This window comes from Phocoena phocoena, chromosome 6 (genome assembly GCF_963924675.1).
Source record: "Phocoena phocoena chromosome 6, mPhoPho1.1, whole genome shotgun sequence".
NCBI classification, from domain to species: Eukaryota; Metazoa; Chordata; class Mammalia; order Artiodactyla; family Phocoenidae; genus Phocoena; species Phocoena phocoena.
In genome coordinates this window covers 109,058,135-109,080,023 of record NC_089224.1, presented here as the reverse complement: position 1 = coordinate 109,080,023, position 21,889 = coordinate 109,058,135, and the positions used below count along the sequence as shown (strand labels likewise).

General features: G+C 54.9%; 1 protein-coding gene across 1 annotated transcript in view; it reads right to left on the bottom strand.

Annotated features, from left to right (window-relative positions):
• Positions 1 to 9,443, bottom strand: part of PRRX2 (paired related homeobox 2) — a 49,086-nt gene extending 39,643 nt beyond the window's left edge. Inside the window, exon 1 of the mRNA XM_065879674.1 lies at positions 9,152 to 9,443. Coding sequence (XP_065735746.1) covers positions 9,152 to 9,443 — 292 coding nt within the window. The remainder of the gene's footprint in view (positions 1 to 9,151) is intronic.
• Positions 9,444 to 21,889: the final 12,446 nt, after the last annotated feature.

Below are 21,889 nucleotides of genomic sequence, written 5' to 3'. Positions count from 1 at the left end.
CCATGGGCTGGGTCCTGGGAACATGCATTTAACCAGCTCCCACGGTGATTCGAATGCAGTGATTCCTGGGACCACTGTTTGTTGACAAACAGATGGTCCGACCCCCTCAGATGGGGACGCTAAGGCACAGACCAGGGTCAGGGCGTGTCCCGAGCTGTAGGGCTGGGCAAGCCCCAGTGTCCTAACTCCTTGTCCAGGGCCCTAGTGCCTTCTGGGCAGCGATGTCACAGGAGGTGACACATCTTCCCTTGTCAGTTCTTAAGCACAGAGGTGTTTGCTCAGCTCTGGGAGGAAAGGCCTCTGTAGAAGCTTCCAGGTCTTGCAGCCTCTGGGCCTCCTGATCTCACTGCCCCCCATCCCAGGACCTTCTCCAAAGACCACAATCCCCCCAGCAGCCCCTGTCCACCTCTCGGGCCACCAGGTCCCAGCTTCTTGGCTTCTCTCTAACTCGTCACCCAGCGTCCTTCTAAAGTCTCCACTGCCCCCCAAACCAGAAGGTCCCGGCTGCCCCTCCCACACACAGGAAAGCAGAAGGGATCACAAAGAACGACCGAAAGTAATGTCTTCCAGAACCTGCTTCATTTTTAGGACGCAATAAAAGATATCATTAGCCGTAAAGGGCCCCATGTGGACAGCATCCTGTCATCACGGTGGCCCCTTGGAGCCAGGCTGGGAGCAAGCAGCTTCCCAGATGTGGAAGGGACACAGGGCGAGGGGGCCTGACTGGCGGGGGCAGCGCGAGCATCAGGGTCATTGAGGTAGCGACCTTCATTCCCAGGACGTCTGGAGACGCCCCAAATCCCAGGGAGGCACAGCCTCTTCCTGGCAGCCACTCTGCTCCCTCCGGGCGGGGAGGGCGGGGAGTGCCCTGCCACATGCCTCCGGCCCCTGGGGGCTGCCCGGCACCCTGTCTCCCTGTGTCGGCTCAGCATGGGCGTTTGCCGAGATAACTTTCCCCAACTCTGTCTAAACAGGAAGCTCCCACGGCACTTTCCTACTCACCACCTCGCAAAAGGCACTTAACCCTTGGCCCATCCCGGTGCGCTCAGGCTGCTCATCTATCCACCGGCGGCCTGAGGCCATGCTGGCCATTAACAGCCTGGACCTGATCATTTGGGCCAGGCTGGAGCCCTCAGGCCGGGGTGTGAGGGTAGGTTTGTGTGTGAGTGAGCAGCTTTGTGTACGGTGGGGCGGGGATCGTGTGTATTGGTGGTGGGGGGGGGGGGGATGGGGGGATGGGGGGGGCTGTGCATGTCTCCGTGTCTGTGAGCCTGGGAAAGCCAGTCCACCATGTGGTTCCCAAATGCCAGCCCATGACAGAGTTTTCACCGACCTACCGCAAAATGAGAAAAATAGGGGCAATTCGCAAGTTTTTTTGTTAAGCCAAATTAAGTCCGTTTTGAGGAACATTCTTTACTCCGAGATTAAGATGCTGAAAGGTTCTTTTGGGCTTCCCTGGTGTCACAGTGGTTAAGAATCCGCCTGCCAATGCAGGGGACACGGGTTCGAGCCCTGCTCCGGGAAGATCCCACATGCCTTGCAGCAAGTAAGCCCGTGCACCACAACTACTGAGCACGCGTGCCACAACTACTGAAGCCTGCACGCCTAGACCCCGTGCTCCGCAACTAGAGAAGCCCTGCTTGCTGCAACTAGAGAAAGCCCGCGCACAGCAACGAAGATCCAACGCAGCCAAAAATAATACATAAATTAAATAAACAAGTGTATTGTTAAAAAAAGATGAAAGAAAAACAAAGATGCTGAAAGGTTCTTTCTTGGATAAACGGATAGGGGCAACAAGATGGTAGTTGTTGTGAGTAAACGGCTTTTCTTGGCAACTTTTAAAACTGCCCACTCTATGCCAGTTCTTCGAAGTGCCTGGAAATTTTCACTGGGGCTTGAAATCTGAAAGTCTGGGCAGGTGGTTGGAGGTCAAGTCCTGACACATATTTGGTGCTCAGAAAATGACTGTTGAATGAATGAGTGAATAAGTGAATGAATGAATGCATATGGAAGCCAGGGGTGGACTGGGAAAGGGGGCCTGTCCTATGGCTGTTCCTCAGAGTCAGGGACCCTCCGCAGCTCTCCCGTGTCCAGGAGGCCATTCTGGACGTTTCTAGGCAGGAGCGGGTAGAAGACCTCCACTTGTTCTCACTCCTTCCCAAACCTCCCAAGCCAGACAGTCCCCACGCTGCCAGGCCTGATCCGTCTCCCATACACCTGTGACCCAGGCCAGGCTGCTGAGGACGTGGCTGCCTTGGCTGCCTCACGGCCCCCTGAATGCAGCCCACACCAGCCTGGGAGTGGGCATCCCTGGCCAGACCACCCAGCATTCTGGGGGCTCCGGGGATGGCTTCAGCCAGCGGTAGAGGGTGGGGGCTTCGGGACAGGCCTGGGCTGGAAGCCCGTATTCATTCGTGTGAACTTGGCAACTGCTCAGCTTCTCTGAGCCTCACCTTCCCTCTCCATAGGATGGGGATAATAGGGCTTCCCTGGTGGCGCAGTGGTTGAGGGTCCGCCTGCCGATGCAGGGGACGCAGGTTCGTGCCCCGGTCTGGGAAGATCCCACATGCCGCGGAGCGGCTGGGCCCGTGAGCCATGGCTGCTGGGCCTGCGCATCCGGAGTCTGTGCTCCGCAACAGGAGAGGCCACAACAGTGAGAGGCCCGCGTACCGCAAAAGAAAAAAAAAAAAGATGGGGATAATAAAAGGACCCACTTCCACATTTGGTGTGAAGACGATGTGGTGTAAGGGGTATGGGGCCCCGGCCAGCAAAGAGGAAGCAACTGGTCACTCTCACCACGTCCCATCAATGGCTCATCCCTTCAACTCCACTCCCATGGTCTCTAACCCCAGGGCAGTAGGCAGTACCCTGGTTGGGTTCCAACACTGATGCCCCATTTGGAGGCTGTGTTCAGGGACGCACTGGCTCCCCCTTAAATCACTCCCAAGGTTCTCTTCCACTTGAGGTTAGCCACTGTCCTTTGGGTCTGGCAAACCAGGAAGGCCTCCCAAGTTTTGCCTCGTCCAGGTTGACCTCGCATCCCTGCCCAGGACAAGCCACTGAAAACCCTTCCTTCCTGTCTCTATCCACTTAGAAACCTAACACGGCACTGAGTCCATCCCAATAGCCCCACTCTGTGCCAGCCCTCAAGGCCTCCCTGCCCCCGTTAGATCCCCAAACAAACCTTAGCTTGCGTCTCCCCAGCAGCTAGATGGGGCTGCCCCTCTCCCATTTCTCCAGCCCAAATGCTGAGCTCTGCAGGAGACAGAAGCTTGGACTTGCAATCCAAAAACAAATCCCACCCCTCCGGTCCCAGGTGGGAGACCTTAGGCAGGTAGGCAGGTTGATTTGCCTCTCTGGGCCTCCCCAAAATAGGACTGGCAATCACTAGCCCTGCCTGACTCACAGGGCTGCTGTGAGCATCTCCATGGAGGCCCTTTATTTAGCACCTACTATGTGCCAGACATGGTCTCCCACAGCCACTGAGGGTCCACCCTGTAAGGGACATTGCTGTCCAGCATTCCCATTTCACAGATGGCAACACTGAGCCTCAGGGTACTTTCTAGGCCTCAAGGGTGGCGTGCCAGCAGGCATTATCACTTCTGCTCCAAAGTCACTTTTCTGGAGTCTTCTGGAAGGGAACAGTGACAGCTCCTGCCCTGTTGAGCTCCTGCTCACAGGGAAGGGCCCTCATGGGGGTGCCAGCTGGTCTGAGGCCCCTGTGCCAGGCCCCCAAGCGCCACCTAGATGATCTATAGAGGAGCAAGACCACCCTGCAACCACAGACAATGAACGAAATAGCAAGAGCGCTCCCTCTGACAAAAAGCCAGAGATGTAGACCGTTGCCCCCACTCCCACCAGCTACCCTGGTAAACCCAGCCATGCTCAGACTGAACCCCCTGGGCTCTCAGCTTCTAGGCCTGGTTCCTCAGCTCTCACCACTCCTGTCTCCCTGCTCCTGGGCATGTGCTGTGGGATCCCTCACCTGTCTGGGGGTCCAGGCCCAGCCAGGACCCAGTCCTCAGAGACTCCGCCTTCCTGGGGAGACGGGCCCATCGCGGGGCAATTTCTCAGCCCGAATGACATCAAGATGAGAGACAGGGGCAGCCCCACAGACATCTGTGTGTCCCCTCCCATTGTCCAGGTGGGGAACCGAGGCCCAGAGAAGGGATGTGACAGGCCCGAGGTCACACACGGAGATGGCAGCAAAAGCCAGGACCCGATGCTGGGTGTCCTGACCCCCCCATCCAAGGCTCATTCACAGCAGATGGCTCTGTCCCCCCTCGCCACCCCTCCCCCAAGGAAATGGATGGAGGGAAAGGAGGGGAGGGGAGAAGGGAGGAGGGAAGGAAAGCAGGCTTATCTTTAAAAGGCCTGGTTCTGAAGAAACCCTTTTGTCTTTATCCCTCACCAGCCCTGCTCCTGTTTCACAGGCCGGCCCCCTCCGTCTCCTTCCTCCAAGGCCCCAGAGGCTGCCGCTGCCACCTTTCGGAGCCAGTTAGAAGGAGGCCAGTTAAAAAGTCAGATATGGGGGACCTCCCTGGTGGTCCAGTGTTTGAGAATCTGCCTTCCAATGCAGGGGATACAGGTTCAATCCCTGGTCGGGGGCCTAAGATCCTACATGACGCGGGGCGACTAAGCCCGTGCGCCGCAACTACTGAGCCGCGCGCTCTGGAGCCCGCGTACCACAACTCGAGAGAAGCCTGCACGCTGCAACGAAAGACCCCGCGTGCTGCAGCTAAGACCTGATGCAGCCAAATAAATAAATTATATATATATATATATATATTTTATTAAAGTCAGATACGGAAAACAGTATGGCAGTTCTCAAAAAATTCAACATAGAATTACCATGCGACCCAGCAATTCCACTCCTGTATATATGCCCCAAAGAACTGAAAGCAGGGACCTGAAGAGATATTTTGCACACCCATGCCCCTAGCAGTATTACCCACAACCACCAAATGGCAGAAGCAACCCAAGTGTCCACCGACAGACGAACGGGTAAACAGAATGTGGGACATTGTTCAACACAGTAAATATTACTCAACCTTAAAAAGGAAGGACATTCTAACACCTTCTATGACATGGACGAATCTTGAGAACATTATATGCTACGTGAAATAAGCCAGACACGGAAGGGTAAGTACTGTGTGATCCCACGTATATGAGGTCCCCAGAGGAGTCAAATGCATAGAGACAGATAACAGAATGGTGATTGCCAAGGGCTGGGGGAGGGAAAACAGGGAGTTAGGGTTTAATGGGGGCAAAGTTTCAGTTGGGGAAGATGAAAAAATTTGGGAGATGGATGGTGGGGACGGTCATACGGTGACGTGGATGCACTTAACACCACTGAACTGTGCACTTACAAAATGGTTAGAATGGTAAATCATATGTTAGGAGTATTTGACCACAAGAAAAATCCAAAAATTGAAAGCCATTCGGCCCATCTCTCAGACTCAGTGGCCCCTTCAGGCCCCCCACTCAGCCCTGCCTTCCACCACTGGCAAGGGGGAGGTAGAGGTCCCCACCCAAACCAGGCTCATCCTTGGCCTCCTGTCACCCATCAACAGGTGTGGCTCAGGGACCAGCTCCGCGAGGGGAGCGCAAGCCCCCTGGCCGGGGTCCCAGCCCACCCCGGCTCAGCCTTGTGCCCTCAGGCTCCAAGCGCCCCACTGTCCTGAATCTCCGGGAAGTGGACCCACTTGGTCCTGGCATTTTCTGTAACACGTCCCAGCCGAACCCGGGCCAGGCAGCCTCCCCAGGCTGGGGGCCTCACCCCTGCCCGGCTCCAGGGGTTTCGTTTATTTTCAGTGTGTCCACATCCCTGTTTCTGCCCTGCCCACAGGAGGGAATGCTTTAAAGAAAATCTCAGTTATTAATGCGGTTTCTTTTGTTGTAAGTCAGTGCAAAGGCAGCAAATGAGAGTTTATTTTCCTAACGTGCTTGGCATAGCTCAGTGCCCCGGCCCAGACCTCAGCGTTTGATTTGGGAGGAACCCGAGACCCCGATTTGCTCTGAGTCACCGGCGAAGCCACAGTCTTCCCGGTCAGTTCCAGGGGGAGTCTGGTCCTGGGGAATCATTGGCAAAAATAGGCTACATCTACTGATGACTTGGTGAAAACAAAAGATGGAAAAATATATTCAAAAAACTTTGAGACTGCTATCCGGGCACGTTGAAAATATATCAATTTTCCAACTCCTCAGTTTCCCCATTAACCTTCATTTTTCTAACAAGGCGCACCCCATCTCTGTTTGGTGTCAGTCGCTTTCTTTGGACCTGGAAATAGCTCCAGAAGCCACAGGAAAAGCCACTTCTGAGTATGTCCGAATCTTCACTGAGGGGCCAGGGTTCCCTGTGGGTCCAGGACTGGAGGACGAAGCCACAGCCCAGGACCCAAGCCTGCCAGCCTGGGGTCCAGAGTCCCAGCACCCCGAGGTTTGGTTGCCGGCTTTGTAAAGGGGTCCAGTGATGCAGGCGGGGCTCACCAGGATGTGGGGACGACAGGTCCCCTCTCCCCCGGCTTTGGAGACTTCAGGACTTGGGAATCCAGCGGCAGTGGTGGGGGGACCTGCTTGAGGGAGGAGGGAAGGAAGGAAGGAGAGTGGGACACAGTCCTCTCCTCCATCCACTTTCTGTCTGCAGGCCGAGACCTAGCAAGCAAGTCAAGGGATTCTCCCAGGCACGGGGGCTGCCTCAGAGTGCCCCCACCCCTGCCCCCCACCTCCTGGCAGCGGGCACCCCTGGAATGAGCCCAGTTGGCCTTGCGGAGCTGCTTGACTCGACATAAAACATTTGGATTTCATGGCCTAGTGATTTGTTTTCAGTCTGAGGAATGAGTATAGGGTTACCTCCTTTTAATTTTGCCAAGTAAGGACATTAAAATAAAACAATCTCCAGCTATTACCCCTTTTTCATAAAAGAAAGGGTGTTTTAACACCAAAAATGAGTAGGAAAGATATAATCCCAAACAAGAGACTCCTTTAAGCTGGATTTTAGAGCTTCAGGAACTCTCCATATTGTCCACGTTGCCTTCCATTTGCAGAGGCCTGGAGCAAATCGCCCAAAGGGCTCAGGGCCAGAAGCTTGGGGGTGGGGGCGTCCCTTGAGCCTGGCCCCAATTCTGCCTACGGCCCCTTGTCCCTCACAGATGAGAAAGGCGATCCCCACCTCTGGAAGCAGACCAATTGAGGGCATCAGGGGCCCCCAACCCCGTCCCACCTGATGCCACACCCAAGGTGTCCTCTGTCCTCAGTACCTGGGAATTCCCCATGTGCAGAAGCCCCTCCTCAGAGAAAGGGCTCCTGGGCTCTCAGTGAGGGTGGCCTGACCCCAGGGGGCTGCTGCAGAGGCCTGCTGCCCACTCAGCTGTCTGGGGACTGCCAGTGGCCCTGTCCAGGTACTTGTGACCCCCGCTGTTCTGGGACTCCCCAGGAGAACCCGCCATTCAGAGCCCTTTTATGCTGTGTCCAGGAGAAGCAAGACCTCCCCCCGGTCCGTCCCCACGGCCAGGCGCTAGGACCGGAGCGGGCACCCACCCCAGCCGGCACTTGAGTACAAAACGCCCTGCCTCCTTCCTTCTCTCCCCAACCCTCAGGGCCCCTCATTCATCAAGGCAAAACCAAAGACCTCTCCTCTGCCCTGTGGGGAGGCCAGCTCAGAGCCAGCAGAGACCCGAGGTGCTCACACGAACCCAGGCTGGCCGGCCCCGCCCCCTCACCAGAGGGCACCCCACTTTACCCTTGGGCCAAACCAGAGACCTTCCTTCCACTTTTCCACTAGGGAAACCCCAACTCCCAGGAGTGGGTCTACCCACTTCCTGATCACCTGGGCAGGTGAACAGATGCCAGCCACTGTGGCTGGAGGGAGGCGGATGCCACTGGGAAAGATGGCACCAGCTGGGCGCTCTCTGAGGTGCACTATGAAAGTCAGGTGTGTGTCAGGTGTCCCTCACGACCGCACAGGCTCCCGGACAAGCTTTCCAATGAGGATGCCGTCACCTCCGTTTTCCCTGCACCTCCTCTCATCTGAAAAGCCGGGCACGCAGCCATCCAGAGCTCCCCTGAGACCCAGGGGCTGGTGCGGGAAGTGGGGGGCGGGGTCCCTGGGGACAGGTGGGAAGGCTGCTGGAATCAGGTGGGTGACTCTTAGGGGCCCAGAGCCTCCAGCAGGGCAGCCTGCTCCCCAGAGCTAGGGGAGCAAGCCGGCAGTGGTCTCCGACGACCCCACGTCCTTTTCAGGGCTTGAGTGAGCTATGGGGACTCCCGTCCTCCGCTCCCTCCAGGAAACTCTCCAGGGCCGGGATCTTTGCTTTATCTTCATCTTCTCCTGCCCTAGCCACACCCCCCTTCCTACCAAGGGCTCAGGGCCCAGCAATCCTCTGTGACTTTTTGAAAAAAGCCACTTGGGTGGGTTGTTTGTTTTTAAAGCCCTTTCCTGATGACCTTTAACCTCGGCAGGGGAAGAGAGGCCTAGCTAGCTCTTCAGGGCTGGGCCATTCCCCCTAGGGAGCTGCTAGTGGGGCAAACTGGAGGTAGAGGGGAGGCAGGCATCGGTACCCCAGCCAGGAAGTCCATCTTACAAAAGCCTAGTAGTCGCTGGATTGGTATGCTGGAGCTAGAGAAGGGGGCAGAGTTTGAAACTCAGCTGTGCGACCAGGTCACTTTGCCCCTCGGAAGCCTCGGTTTCCCCAGCAGTAATCGCACCCGCGTCTCAGGCTCTTTGGGAGTGGGGCCTCCAGGGCTGCCTCCGGGGTAGGACACACGGCACACAGCTCCCCGTGCTTCCAACGACTGGAGATGGCTCTGGCCAAAAGGCAGTGCCCTCCGCCAGTCGAGAGCTCCCGTCCCGCAGCCCGCCCCATCGCGACATACAGCCTCAACGAGGGCTGCGGCGGCGGCGGCGGGCCAAGCCATCACTCGGGCTGCAGTGCCCGGCGCCCGCACCCCCGGAGATCCTGCCGCGGCGCCTCCTTCCCAGGCTGGGGTGCGGCTGAGCCAGCGTCCCGCATCCGTCGCCTGCCCCGTGCTCGCCCCTTTGGACCCACGAACCTCTGGCCTCGCATCCCTCCAGCCCCCGCACCCCCGTATTTCAGTTCCCACGGCCCTTGGCAGCCCCGCCCGAACCCCCGGCCCGGCCCCGCGCACTCACCGTCCTGCGGCGCCGCTTCGCTGCCGCTGCTGCCCCCGGACGGCTCGCGCGCCGCGCCCTCCCGCGCCTCTGCCCTGGCCGCGGGGCGCGGCGCTAGCCGCCCGGCCGCCGCCACCTCTTCCAGGTCCAGGAGGTGGCTGACCGTGAAGTTCTTGCGCGCCTGGGCGCAGTCGCCGGGGCCCAGCGCTGGCGGCGGCGGCGGCGGCGGCGGCGGCGGCGGCGGCGGCGGCGGCGGCCCCGGGCCCAGCGCCGGCTTGTCCGGGGCGAAAGCGGCGCCGGCCGCGCTGTCCATGCCCGCGGGCCGCCCCGGGGTCGCCGGCGGCGGTGGCGGGCGCGGGTCCGAGGCGGGGGTGGCAGGCGCGGGTCGGAGCGAGCGCGCCCCGGCCGCCCCGCGCTCGGCCCCGCTCCCGGCCGCCTCCTGGCTCCGCGGCCGCCGCGGCCCGCCCGGCGCTGACGTCGGGGGAAACCAACTTTCTTCCCTCCCCTCCTCTGCCGCCTCGCGCTCCCAAGTTGCTCAAACGGGAGCTCCTCCGGCCACACGCCCCTTCTTGAAGCAGACCTCGCCCCCTGCCTCCCTCCTCCTCGCCTCGCCCGCCCCCATCGCTCCGGCTGCGGGGAGGGAGGGGGTCCCGCCTGAGCCAGGCTGGAGGCTGGCGGCGGGGAGGGGGAGAACAAGGGGTGTCCTCCTTTCACCCTCCCCACCCATATTTTGAGGAATGGGAAAGTTCAGTGTTTGGGTGTGTGTGTCTTTTTTTTTAATCCCCCAACAAGTTTCTGGGGAGGTGATAGTGGAGGGATTAGCAGCCCCGCTTCCATTTACAAATTCCTCCGCAGAGGAGGGGGGAGCGACTCTGAGACAGTTGCCAGGGAAGGTCTGGAACTCCCAACTCCATTCTCACCCCCCATGCACCCCAACGCCGTCCCTGATTTAACGGAGGAGAGTCCTGGGTCCGCCTTGTTCACTCCACCTGGCCCCAGGTACTCTCCCCCAGAAAGCAGCACGTCCTCAAGCTTCTGGGGTGTATGCATTCCCCCCACCAACACATACACCTCGGAGCCCACCTCCAGAATGCCCCAGGCCCTCCCCAAGGAAAACCAAACCGGGAGGAAAGAGTTTCCCCCCAGAATTCCTAGTTTACACCCAGAGTGTAGATAGACAGCCAGACTGACAGCCAGACTGACAGATGGGTGACAGGGAAAGACAGAGGACAGCCTGAGTCTCTGCTCTTGTTTTTGTTTTGCAAGGAAAGCACAGAAAAGATGCCCCCGGTGGTGAAGCTGAGACTGTAAGCCCTCCAGATGCTACAGTTCTTTCCCCAGGAAGGCTGCTTGGAGGCCTGGCCCTCTGAAGTCCCTGCCACCATTGTAAAGCCATAATGTTATAGCAACAAAGATAAGCCCACAGGACGAAGGCCTTCAGAATCTCCGTTCCCCACTCACGCACAGCAAACGCACCCTGCACACCCCCCCTGAAAACCTGCAGACCAGCAGCCCAGGTTCTGCATGAGTGAGAGTTCTTCCCAGAAAGGAATCACCCCCAAGATGAGGCTGAGTGTCTCCCAAGGTGGCATTAGCCACAGCAATCCAGAGAGGCACATGCGTGGGTAGGTTGAGGATTTGGAGGTGATGAGATGATGAGGTCCTTCTTCTTCGGAAAGTTGCCCCAACGAGTGTCCAGTGAGAAAGATTGGCAAAGGAGGTGGCACCAGGGGGTTCCCAGCACTGCCCACAATATAGTGGCTGAATGACTTTCTAAGGGACTGATCAGGGTGGGGCAGTGACTGGGCTCTAGGAACTGTCTAGAAGGGCCTCCCCGCTGCTGGAGCACCCAGCCAGCCAAGGGTGGGGGTACTTATCCCAGGAAAAACACAGCCCAGCGTTCAGAACAGCATTGGTGTCGAGGACCATGTGCCAGGTCCGGTCTGCCATACACTGCTGTGTGACCTCAAACCTGTCACCTTCCCTTTCTGAGCCCCAGCTCCTCCCTTGTAGAAGGGGTCTAATGAAGTACCTACCTCCTGGGCACTATGGGGATTCCATCACAGGTGAAATCCTGGGCCTGTGGCCTAGAACACAGAACACTGTTGGCATCAGCTTGCAGAGCTGGGAAGGGCCTGGACATCATCTGGGTTCAAATGCAGACCCTGCACTTCCTAGCTGTGGACCTTAGCAATCTACTTGCCTCTCAGTTGCCTCAACTGTAAAATGGGCTCTTAGGAGGATTGCGTAGGTTGATATATGGGGGGCACCTGATACCTGGCGAGCACTCAATTGGTGTTAACAGTTACCATTTTTAAAACATTTATTCCAAGAAGCAGTGGAGGGCAGTGATGGCAAACTCAGACTCTAGAGCTGGGGGAGTGGGCGGGGGACACATGAATTTGAATCTGTTCACTGCCATTTACTAGCTGTGTGGCCTTGAAGAGGTCACGTGCTGGTCCTCTCTGAGTCTGATCCATCATCTGTATAATAAAAGGGCCAATTCAAAAGGATCCTTGTGAACTCGGCAATATCAATTCTGTTGTTGTCAGGTTGTTACTACCCTTGCCAGTCCTGGGGCTGGTGGCCGGGGTGGTACGGGGATGGCAGGGTGGGCCAAGAGGAGTAGACTGCTGTTCCAAAGCTCAGCCCTTGAGCAAGGGCTCCAGGACTGACGCAGCCTGGAAACGCACCCAAGGAAACTCCAGTTAACCTGGGAAGGATGGAACTCATTACCTGAAAGGGATACAGCTAAACAATAAATAACTTCCATGGTGATTTAGATAAATCCTACAATGCTAACCCAGAGCAAGGAATGAAGGGAGCATAGGATCCCTTGGAACTTCTCTGTTCAATGAGTGGTTATTGAGCCAGGCCCTGCTCTAGGCAGTGGGGCTGGGGAGGAGGGGAAGGGAACAGAGAAGGCCCCTGCTCTCCAAAGAGGAGTCCATGAGGAAGTAGCTGATCCTTAATTGGTGCCTCTGTTGGAGGTTGGATCCTGGGCCTGACCACGAGTAAAACTGCATATTTGCCCCAGTCTCAAAAACTTGCATGCTTGAAGGAAAAAAAAAAAAAGTTAACTTCCCTTATTACAGAAGTAATATACTTAGGAGATTTTAGAAAACATAAATAAAATTAATAAAATAAAAACACATATATCCCACTCCCAGAGATTTCTGAGACACAGTAGGTATTATATATATATATATGTTGGTTTAATGAAAGAGATTGATGATAATCATCCTATTTATTCAATATTGAATTGAAGACCTAGAAGAAGCAATAAGACAAGAAAAAAGAGTGAGCAAAAAATAAATTTAGAGTATATCTCTCTAGCTTTTATCTATATTCTAGATAGAGAGAGATAGTTATATGTGTTATAAAAGTCAAACTATGTTGTACTAACTTTTTTTTTTTTTTTTTTTTTTTTATGCGTTACGCGGGCCTCTCACTGTCGTGGCCTCTCCCGTTGCGGAGGACAGGCTCCGGACGCGCAGGCTCAGCGGCCATGGCTCACGGGCCCAGCCGCTCCGCGGCATGTGGGATCTTCCTGGACCGGGGCACAAACCCGTGTCCCCTGCACCGGCAGGTGGACTCTCAACCACTGCGCCACCAGGGAAGCCCCACCACTATTTTTAATGAAAGCCTAGTGATACATTATTCCCTATTAATATATCTCCATAGTCATTTTCTTTTCTTTCTTTCTTTCTTTTTTTTTTTCAGCCATGCCACACAGCTTGTGGGATCTTAGTTCCCCAACTGGGGATCGAACCAGGGCACCGGCAGTGAAAGCACCAAGTCCTAACCACTGGCCTGCCAGGGAATTCCCCATAGTTATTTTCTTGATAATAAATACCTAGAAATAGGATATCTGGATGTGGTAGGCAGATAATAACCTCCCAAAGAGGTTCATATTATAATCCCTGGAACTTGTGGATATGGCAAAGTGGAATTAAGGTAGCAGATGGAATAAGGTTACCTATCAGGTGACCTTAAAATAGGGAGAACATTTTTTTAGACATTTATTTTATTTATTAGTTTTGGCTCCGTCGGGACTTCGCTGCTGCCCATGGGCTTCTCTCTAGCTGTGGCGTGCGGGTTTTCTCTTCTCCAGTTGTGGCGCAAGGGTTCCAGAGCGCGTGGGCTCTGTAGTTTGTGGCGCTAGGGCTCTCTGGTTTAGGCGCGTGAGCTCAGTAGTTGTGGCGCGTGGGCTTAGTTGCCCCACGGCATGTGGGATCTTAGTTCCCCGACCAGAGATCCAACCTGAGTCCCCTGCATTGGGAGGCGGATTCTTTACCACTGGACCACCAGGGAAGTCCCGGGGAGAACATTTTAGATTATCTGAGTGACCCAATGTAATCACAAGGGTTCTTCAAATTGGAAGAGAGATGGGAAGGTCAGTGCTGGAGTAACGCAATATAAGAGACTTGACTGGGCAGTGCTGTCTTTGAAAGTGGAGGAAAGCAGCCATGAACTAAGGAATGTGTGTAGCCTCTAGACGTTGGAAAAGGCAAGAAAACAGATTCTTCCCTAGAGCCTCCAGAAAGAAATGCAGCCCTGCAGAATCTTGATTTTAGCCCGGGACTTCTGTTCTCCGCAAAGGTAAGGTGATGCCTTTGTACTGTTACAAACACTACGTTTGTGATCATTTGTTACAGCAGCAAATAGACAACTAACGGACTGAGTCAAAGATACTGAGAAAGATTTAAGACTTTTGATAATATTGCTATGTAGCCTCCCAAAAAGTTGTATCAATTTCTACCCCGGAAGTGCATGAGCTATTTGATTGATTTTCTTTATTGACGGCACAGTCTTTATGGTTTGATTTAACATGAATAAAATGTGCACGTGAGCTGTCTCTTCACTTTCCTTGCTGCACGGCCTCATGCTGGGATGGGTGACTCTGATGGCCAGCTGGCTTTCCCTTCCGGGACAGCTCTGTAGTGGTTGGAGGAAACACTGAACACTCAGCGCGGTACGATCTGTCGCACATCAGCAACACTGTTACTTCCAGCTCCTCGATGCCCTGGACCGGGAACTTCAGGAAGCCACTGGGTAGCGTGTACTCATTTCCTTGCTGCTCCCATCACCACTGCTGGGCATCAAGAACAGGCCCTTGAGTCTTCTCTGTATCCTGTTGTCAATGTCTCTGGGTTTCTGCCCATTTTCTCCTTAGCATCATACTGCCCTCAGACAGCAGAAGAGGGTTAATAATAATAACTTATTTTCAATTTCTAAAGGAATTTCCTTCTTTTAATCTGCATACCTTGAATTAATCACTGAATGGAAATATTTAATGCTTACTTATTTTTAAGTTTTTAAAATTTAATTTTTATTTTAAATTGGAGCATAGTTGATTTACACTGTTATGTTAGCTTCAGGTGTACGGCAAAGTGATTCAGTTATACATATACATATCCATTCTTTTTCAGATTCTTTTCCCGTATAGGTTATTACTTTGAGGGCTACTAGTATTTCTTATTTGCAAAATGTCTGTTTAGAGTCACTACCCATTTTTCTAGTGGAATGGTTCTGTTTCTTATGGAGTCATATCAGGCCATTCTTTTGCTGTAACAACCTCTGCAAGACACTTGACTGTCAGTCACTAAAGGACCAAGCCCATTTCATGGATGGGAAAACAAAGACCAAGGATGACATGGCATCCTGCAGCTTTTCTGTTCACCTGATCAGCCCCCTTAGCCCCAAACCCAAGAGTCTCTTCTGAAGGAGATGGTTTAGCAGGGACAGCACACAGAGGCTCACAGGCCAAATTCTGTTCACTGCTGCACGTCTGCGGAATCATAAACACTGCAGGACGATGTGACTCAGATGTGACCAGGCGTGACCGTGACAGATCACAGGGTTCTGTAAATATTGTGTCAGGCTGCTATCACAGCAGGGCTCCCTGCTCACCCCAGACCCCGGTCCACCCTGTGGGAAGTGGAGTCAAGCCCAACGGGGCAGAACATCTGGTTCTCTCCCTCAGCTCACTGCCCAAAATTTTCCCAGCCTCAGTTTCCTTCCTGAGGACCTCCTAGCCAGGATATCCTGCTGAAGTGACTGGGTCTCAGCTCTTGGCAAGGGTTGAAATATTATACCCCTTTGAAAAATGTTTCTGCTCTACCTGCAAATCCGAAGATAAAGATGTGCTCCATAATAACGGGGGCTAATATTCAATGAGGCTTACTGTAAACCAGGTGATGTACCGAACCATATTGTTTTGTAGCATCCATACAACTACCGTGAGAGGAGGGGGAAACCGAGACTCAGAGAGCTTAAGCTGTCTCCTGGTAAGTTCGTCAGGTTCCTAACCATCACAACAAGTTATCCCATGAGAATTTAGGGCTAGGAAGTCGTTTGTTTCTCTTGAAGAATTATGGTCTCTCCTAAAAAAAAAAAAAAAAAAAAAAAAGACCAAATAATGAGACTTGGACAGCCCATTGCATTTCCCTTTCTGCCTTGGCCACCAGGAACCCCAGGGCTAACGTTAAGACATAATCACAAGAACTCTATCTGTCCAGGTGGCAAGTCAGTGTATTAACTCCTCGCTTCCTCTCCTTTCACGTGACTTTTTCATTTTCCTGTTTTATTTTAAATCTTTTTGATGCAGTGGCCCTGTGTTGGACATTTTCCAGCAGCGTGACATTGATCAGGTCACTTAACCTCTCAGGGTTTTAGTTTCCTCATCTGTAAATTGCAGGTAACAACGACACCTATCTCACAGGGCTGTTGTGAGAATCAAATGAAATGATCTGTGTAAATAAAAATCCCAGCACGAGCCCGGCATGTGGAAAATATTCAATAAACAGCACCTATGAGCGTGAGAAAAGGCTTTGATAAAGTCAAGAGAGCAGAGAGAACCTCTCCTAAATGGGAAGACTTGGCTGGATACAAGGCTGGCCTGCTGTGGACCTGCTGTGTGACTCTGGGTCATGTACTTCCCTCTCTGAGCCTCAGCTTCCCGTCTGTAAACTGCTTGCTTTATCCTTTTCACCATTGTGTCCTCAGAGCTCGCAAAGGAGAAGAAAGGAGAAGTGATGCAGGCCCTGACCCAGCACACAGTAGGGCTCCATATATGGTTATTTCGAAAGTGAACGGCTGGTTGAATGGCTGGTGGTCAGATTCCCTACAGCCCAGGACACACCTGGCTGGCACGGTGCACTATGCCTGGGCCAGTGCCACAATGACATTCAGACGGTTCTGGGGGCCCGAGGATGCCCCAGGGCTGGGACAGGCCTGGATCTGGGTCTGGGGCCAAAGACAAGCTCCTATTAAGGGCCTACTGTGTGCAGGGCTCCCAGTGTACGGTACGGCGTGGTGCCCATGTGACTTACACTCTGGACCCACGACAACCCCTCTGCTGCCCTGGGTGGGGGGTTGCTGTAGGCTTCACAGGGAGATGGACCAATGGGAAACAGTCCTGAACAACTCATTCCACAGTGATTTATTGAGCACCTACTATATACTGAGGCATTTTGGGTGAGCACCAGGCCATAGACCTAGTGGGACTCTCCGAGGACATGCTGCTGTCCAACCTCGGCAGCTGGAGCACTACAGGCTCAACTCCGGTGGGCCGGGCACTCTGTTCCAACAAAGACATCTTCCAAGTCATGAGCTTTGGGCTCTTGGGACCAACGTGACTCCCAGGCTGGCCCTTGTTGGAGAATTCTTTTCTGTTACAGGTGGACAAACTGAGGCTCAGAGGGGAAAGGACCAAACTTGGGACGCACCCTACCCCACAGATCTCCAGAATTCTCTTTTGGTGAACTGCCCCTACCCCCTCCCACCCTGCCTTCCCCAGGAGTCAAGGGAAGGATGCGAGGGCAAGGGGCACAGGCCTAGGCCTAGGGCAGCCCCCAGCCTTCACAAAGGCTTCCAGAGCCCTCGGGCCCTGCCCTCACTCCCTCACGGGCCCTGAAACATCTTGCTGTGATTATTCTGCAGAGAGCAGAGTGGAACTACACGAGGCTCTTCTTGGCACTCAGCATGGGGGTGAGGGCCTGTGCACGATGGGGCCCCCGTGGTGGCTGAGGACAAGGTGGGGCTGAAGGACAGGGCTGAGGCTTTCCGCTCACCGGCTTAATTGGGGATCTAATCGTTATTATTATTTATAACTCGTGCTTGAACCTCGCCAGGAGAGTGTGTTCACAGCCTGCACAATCCGGGCAGGCGTTAAATAATTAAACCAAGGGCCTAATCGGCGGTGAAACTCTCCAAGGGCCCCCACTTCCTTAGTTCGTTGATTGTTGATATTTTGGGGGTGAAATATGACCATTTTTACGATCAAAGAGATCAGAGTTCCAAAGGAAAGAAACGGAAAAAAAGGAGGGGCGGTGGGGGACTCTTCCAGTTTTCTTTTCCTCTGACTTAGCGGTCTGGTAAAGTTTCTTTAGACATGCAAAGATTTACACACCTTTCTGCAGGGAGCCTTAAATTACTCCCCATTCCTCACACATTTCCCCAAGCAGCCAGGAACAGTAAGTCATTGAGAAATGAACAGGCCTCCCTGTAATCGCTCCGGCGGCCTTTGAGAAGGAGAATGTCTAATAACTTTTTTTGAAGTGGAGGTCAAGGTTTTTTAAATAAAACAATCTGTATTAATGCAATTTCCTTCTTAGCTATAGCGTTGGATTTTTTTTTCCTCCTTTTTCTCCTTTTTTTCTTATGGGGGGAGGGACGGGAGGCAGGGAGGGGGGAAGAGCATCATTGTTTTCTTGCCAGACAACGCATCCCTAATGAGATACATTTATTTAAAACTCTGTACATCATCACCCTGTCAGGGCCTCCAAGTCGGACGCCGAGTCTCCCTCTTGGTTTGTTTCGGATTAGCAGGGCTTGTGGATGGCCCTGCAGTCCGGCTGCTTTGGCGGCCACCGTCTCTTCCCGCTGCCCCCGCTTAGCGGGGCCTTGATCGCTGCATTGTGTGCCCGCGCCCTCACCCCGTCTGATCACCCAGATCTTAGTACAGCCCTTTGGCCTCTGGTCCTCGGTCCTCGGCTTTCCCGTCCCGCCTCCACCCCAGCTGCCTCTGCTGCTCAGTGCTGGCCCCTTGGGGTCCTTTTTTCCCTGCCCCACGAGGACAGATGGCTCTGTGGTTATGCCAGTGACAGAACTGACGTGACCGCCCCAGACAGGACCGAGTTCCGGTCCCAACTTGGTCACTTTCCAACCTCCCCCATCTCCCCAGTTTCCCTAAGGCTTCATTTACTTATCTGTTCGATGGGAGGATAATTACATGCACACCTGGCGGCTGCAAGCAGGTGCTGCTGGGTCTCCCTAGCATCTGCCCGGTGTCCAGCCCGCAGAGCGCATCCACTTAGAGCAGCGGCCACTGTCACCACCACTACTGCTCCCCCAAACCTAGAGCAGAGCCTGAGGGCAGGAGCTGGCCTGTCCCCCCTCCCCCAGCCCACCCCAGCTCACAGGCTGGTGCACCCAAACGCAGGGCTTAGTACCTCTATCAACACGTTTTTTAATTGAATGCCTTCCAGTGCTGGGAGCCGGCTGGGGCACTGGGGATAGAGTGGTGACCCAGACAGCCCAGTCCTGCAGAGAAGTCAATAAGCCAATCTCAACAGAGAAGTAAGCAGGTCCGGGCTCCACGGGGGAGAGGGCTGGGGGAGGGGCATCAGGGAGGGCTTCCCTAAGGAAGCTGACTCTTCAAGCTTGAGCAGGATTTAGCAGGTGACAGGAGACAGAGTCTAGGGGTGGCCAGGCAGGAGACCCAGCATGTGCAAAGGATGCCCAGAGCCTCCAACCTTACCTGTTCCAAGCATCCTCTTTGATTCTCCTGTGTCTCACTTTCCTCTCCAAGCCAAGAGCTTGAATTACATTTTTCAACTGCTCCGCAGGTACCAAGGTCATGAGATAACCATTCCACAAATAGGCGCCATGCTCCTTCCTCTGCCTGCTCTGGGCTAGACCTGGGGTTAAGCTGCGGACCACGTTGGAGCTGGCTCCTGCCCTACAGAGGAAGAGTGAAGATGGATATGGAACTCGGGGCTAAACTTCAGCCATCTTGGGGGGTGGCGGGGGGGCGGGCGGGGGAAGAGGGATCAGAGAAGGGCCCCCAGGCTGCACAGGCTGCAGGGCAGGTGTTGGGTTTTAGGGGAGGAAGGGAATTAGCCCAGAAGTGGTCACCCCAGAGTGGAGACCCTTTTCCTCCCCTACAGCCCTGGCTGGCAGGAGCCTTGGGGGCCTTTTGGGGCCTGGGGACTCTGGGACCTGGGGGAGGTGGGGGGCAGTAAGCTTGGAGACCAGGGGCAGGATTGCTAACATGCAGGAGTCTGGCTTAAAGGGGACTAGGCCAGCGTCAGATGGCTCAGCCATGGGGCTCAAGGCTGGGAAGCCGCCCACCCGTCCCCGTGCCCATGAGCACCCGCTCTGACCCAGCTCCAGGCTGCAGCCTGGGTTCTGGAGGGTCCTGTTCCACAGGGGCAAGAGAGAGACCCCAAGGCCTCTGTCTATACCTCCTCTCTTAGCCAACTCAGGCCCAGAGAGACTGACTGTTTCTCCCTAGAGCCTAGACCTGGGCCCAGCACTGACTGCCCAGCGAAGCGATTACCATCACAGTGACCCAGGCAGCACATCTAGACAGTATCAGACAGGCCTGGGATCAAACCACGGCACCGCCACTCATGTGCTCTGTGACCTTGGGGAAGTCACTTCCCTCTCATCTGTACCTACACCTCAGGGGTGTCGGGAGGATTCAGCCACAATGTGTTTCAAGCAGGGCGGGGGCTTGATAAGTGCTGGCTACCTGAGGGACCCTTGGCCTGGCATGTTGTTTTCTGGGATTTTCTGGGACTTACTGTCTTGGTCTGTGAAGACAAGCCTGTGAAGACAAGGAGCCTTTACCTCCTGTCACTGCTGACGCTTCTGAGGCCAAATCCCAGGGCACCACCCGGCCACCCACCCCACCTCTTCTTTCCTGGCTCTCCCGTCCCTGCCTCTGTCTCAGCGTTCAGCCAGCTCCTCTCCTGCCTCTGTCTGGGCCTCCACCATGGTTTCATTGCCTCTGGTTTCCCTCTGTCTCTGTCTGCCAGGAATCGTGTCCCAGAGGAACCAGTACTCTAGGGCTCTCCTGTGTTCCCTTTTACAGCGGTGAGATGGGAAGAGGGAGGGAGGGAATGAGAGAGAAAGAGAGAGAGAGGAGGAAAAAAAAATCAAAGCCTACATATTGGTTCCAGATGTGGCTCTCTCTCACAGCCCTCTCCAGCAATTTAATTAAATTCCCCCAGACAGCCAGGAGGGTTTCTTAATGATCAAATTTCCCGGCTCCCCTCCTTGAACGGGCCCACTCTGTCTCCCTGACGGATGGCCGACGGGATTCTTCCTGCCGTCAGCTTTGCCAAGCAGGGCCGGGGGGGTGGAATAGGGGGCTTCCCCAGAGCACAAAGGACCCGTCCTGCGCCCACCTCTGCCCCCCTCCATCCCCAAGGGCTCTGAGCCTTGCCCCCCCACCCCGACCCCCACCCCCGAGCCTATCCTTGGCAGAGCCTGCCTGGGCCAAGCTGCAGTGGCTGGAGGGGGCCCAGTGGTCCCCTCCCATGAGCTCTGCCTCTGGGCCGGCCTGCTGGGGACTGATGCCACGTGGGTGCCAGCAGGGGTCAGATGGGGAGTCTGGGATCAGTACTCTGGGCTCACAGACCAGCCAGAGATGGGGCAGGCTTGGACCTCCTGGGCACCCTTCCGAACCCATCTGGCAGTGAGATAGACCAAGACTCAGAGAGGGCAAGGCCGGGTCCAAGATCACACAAACCTGCTTGCCAGGGATGGGAAAGGCATAGGCAGGCTGATCAGTATTTAGGTGGAGAGGCTGTGCCAGGGAGAGACCTGGGATGGTTCCCCCACGTGAAGCTAAGCGTCACTCTCAGTAGGACCCCTCCCTGACTTCTGGAGTGGGGAGGGATCTAGGTGAGCCTTGCAATCACCACCTTCCTGTGCCAGTGAGGCAGTGAGGCTGAGAGAGGGCCAGGCCAGAGCCCAGGCCCCAGACTCCCTCCTGTCTTGAGGCGAGGGGCCTGAGGGCCTCTGTGTGAATTGAATGTTTGTGTTCCCCAACCTGCAAATTCATATGTTGAAGCCCTAACCGCCAATGTGATGGTATTAGGAGGTGGGCCCACTGAAAGGAGTTAGGTTAGATGAGGTCATGAGGGTGGAGCACCCGTGATGGGATTAGTGCCCTTATAAGACCAGGATGTGGTCATGTGAGTGCATGGGGAGATGGTGGCCACCTGCAAGCCCAGGGAAGAGGTTTTGGAATGAAACCTACCTTACTGGCATCTTGATCTTGAATTTCCCAGCCTCCAGAACTGTGAGAAATAAATATCTGTTGTTGAAGCCACCTAATCTACAGTACTTTGTACGGCAGCCCGAGCTGACTAAGACAGGCTGTAAGCACCTTCTCACCCTGTTCTCCTGGGTGAATCCCTAAGGACCCACCTCATCTGGAAGAGGATGGGGGTCAGGTGGGGCCTCTGATGTGGGCACACAAGGATGGCAGAGAAAGGGAGGATCCCTCATCTTCCCCTCTGAGGCTCTGGGCTGCCCACCTGAGGCTTCACCAGGGCCTGACCCAGCCCATAACTGGCTCTCACAGGCCCCACACCTGGCCAAGCGTCGGGACCACCTGGCAGTGTCTGGGTGTGGAATGGGGTGGGGGGATAAGTCAGGGAGGAGGCTGCCCTTGGAGCAGGGGACTCTGGCCAGCAGGGCCAGGTTTCCTGGAGGGCGCAGGTGGCAGGGGAGGAGCAGGGC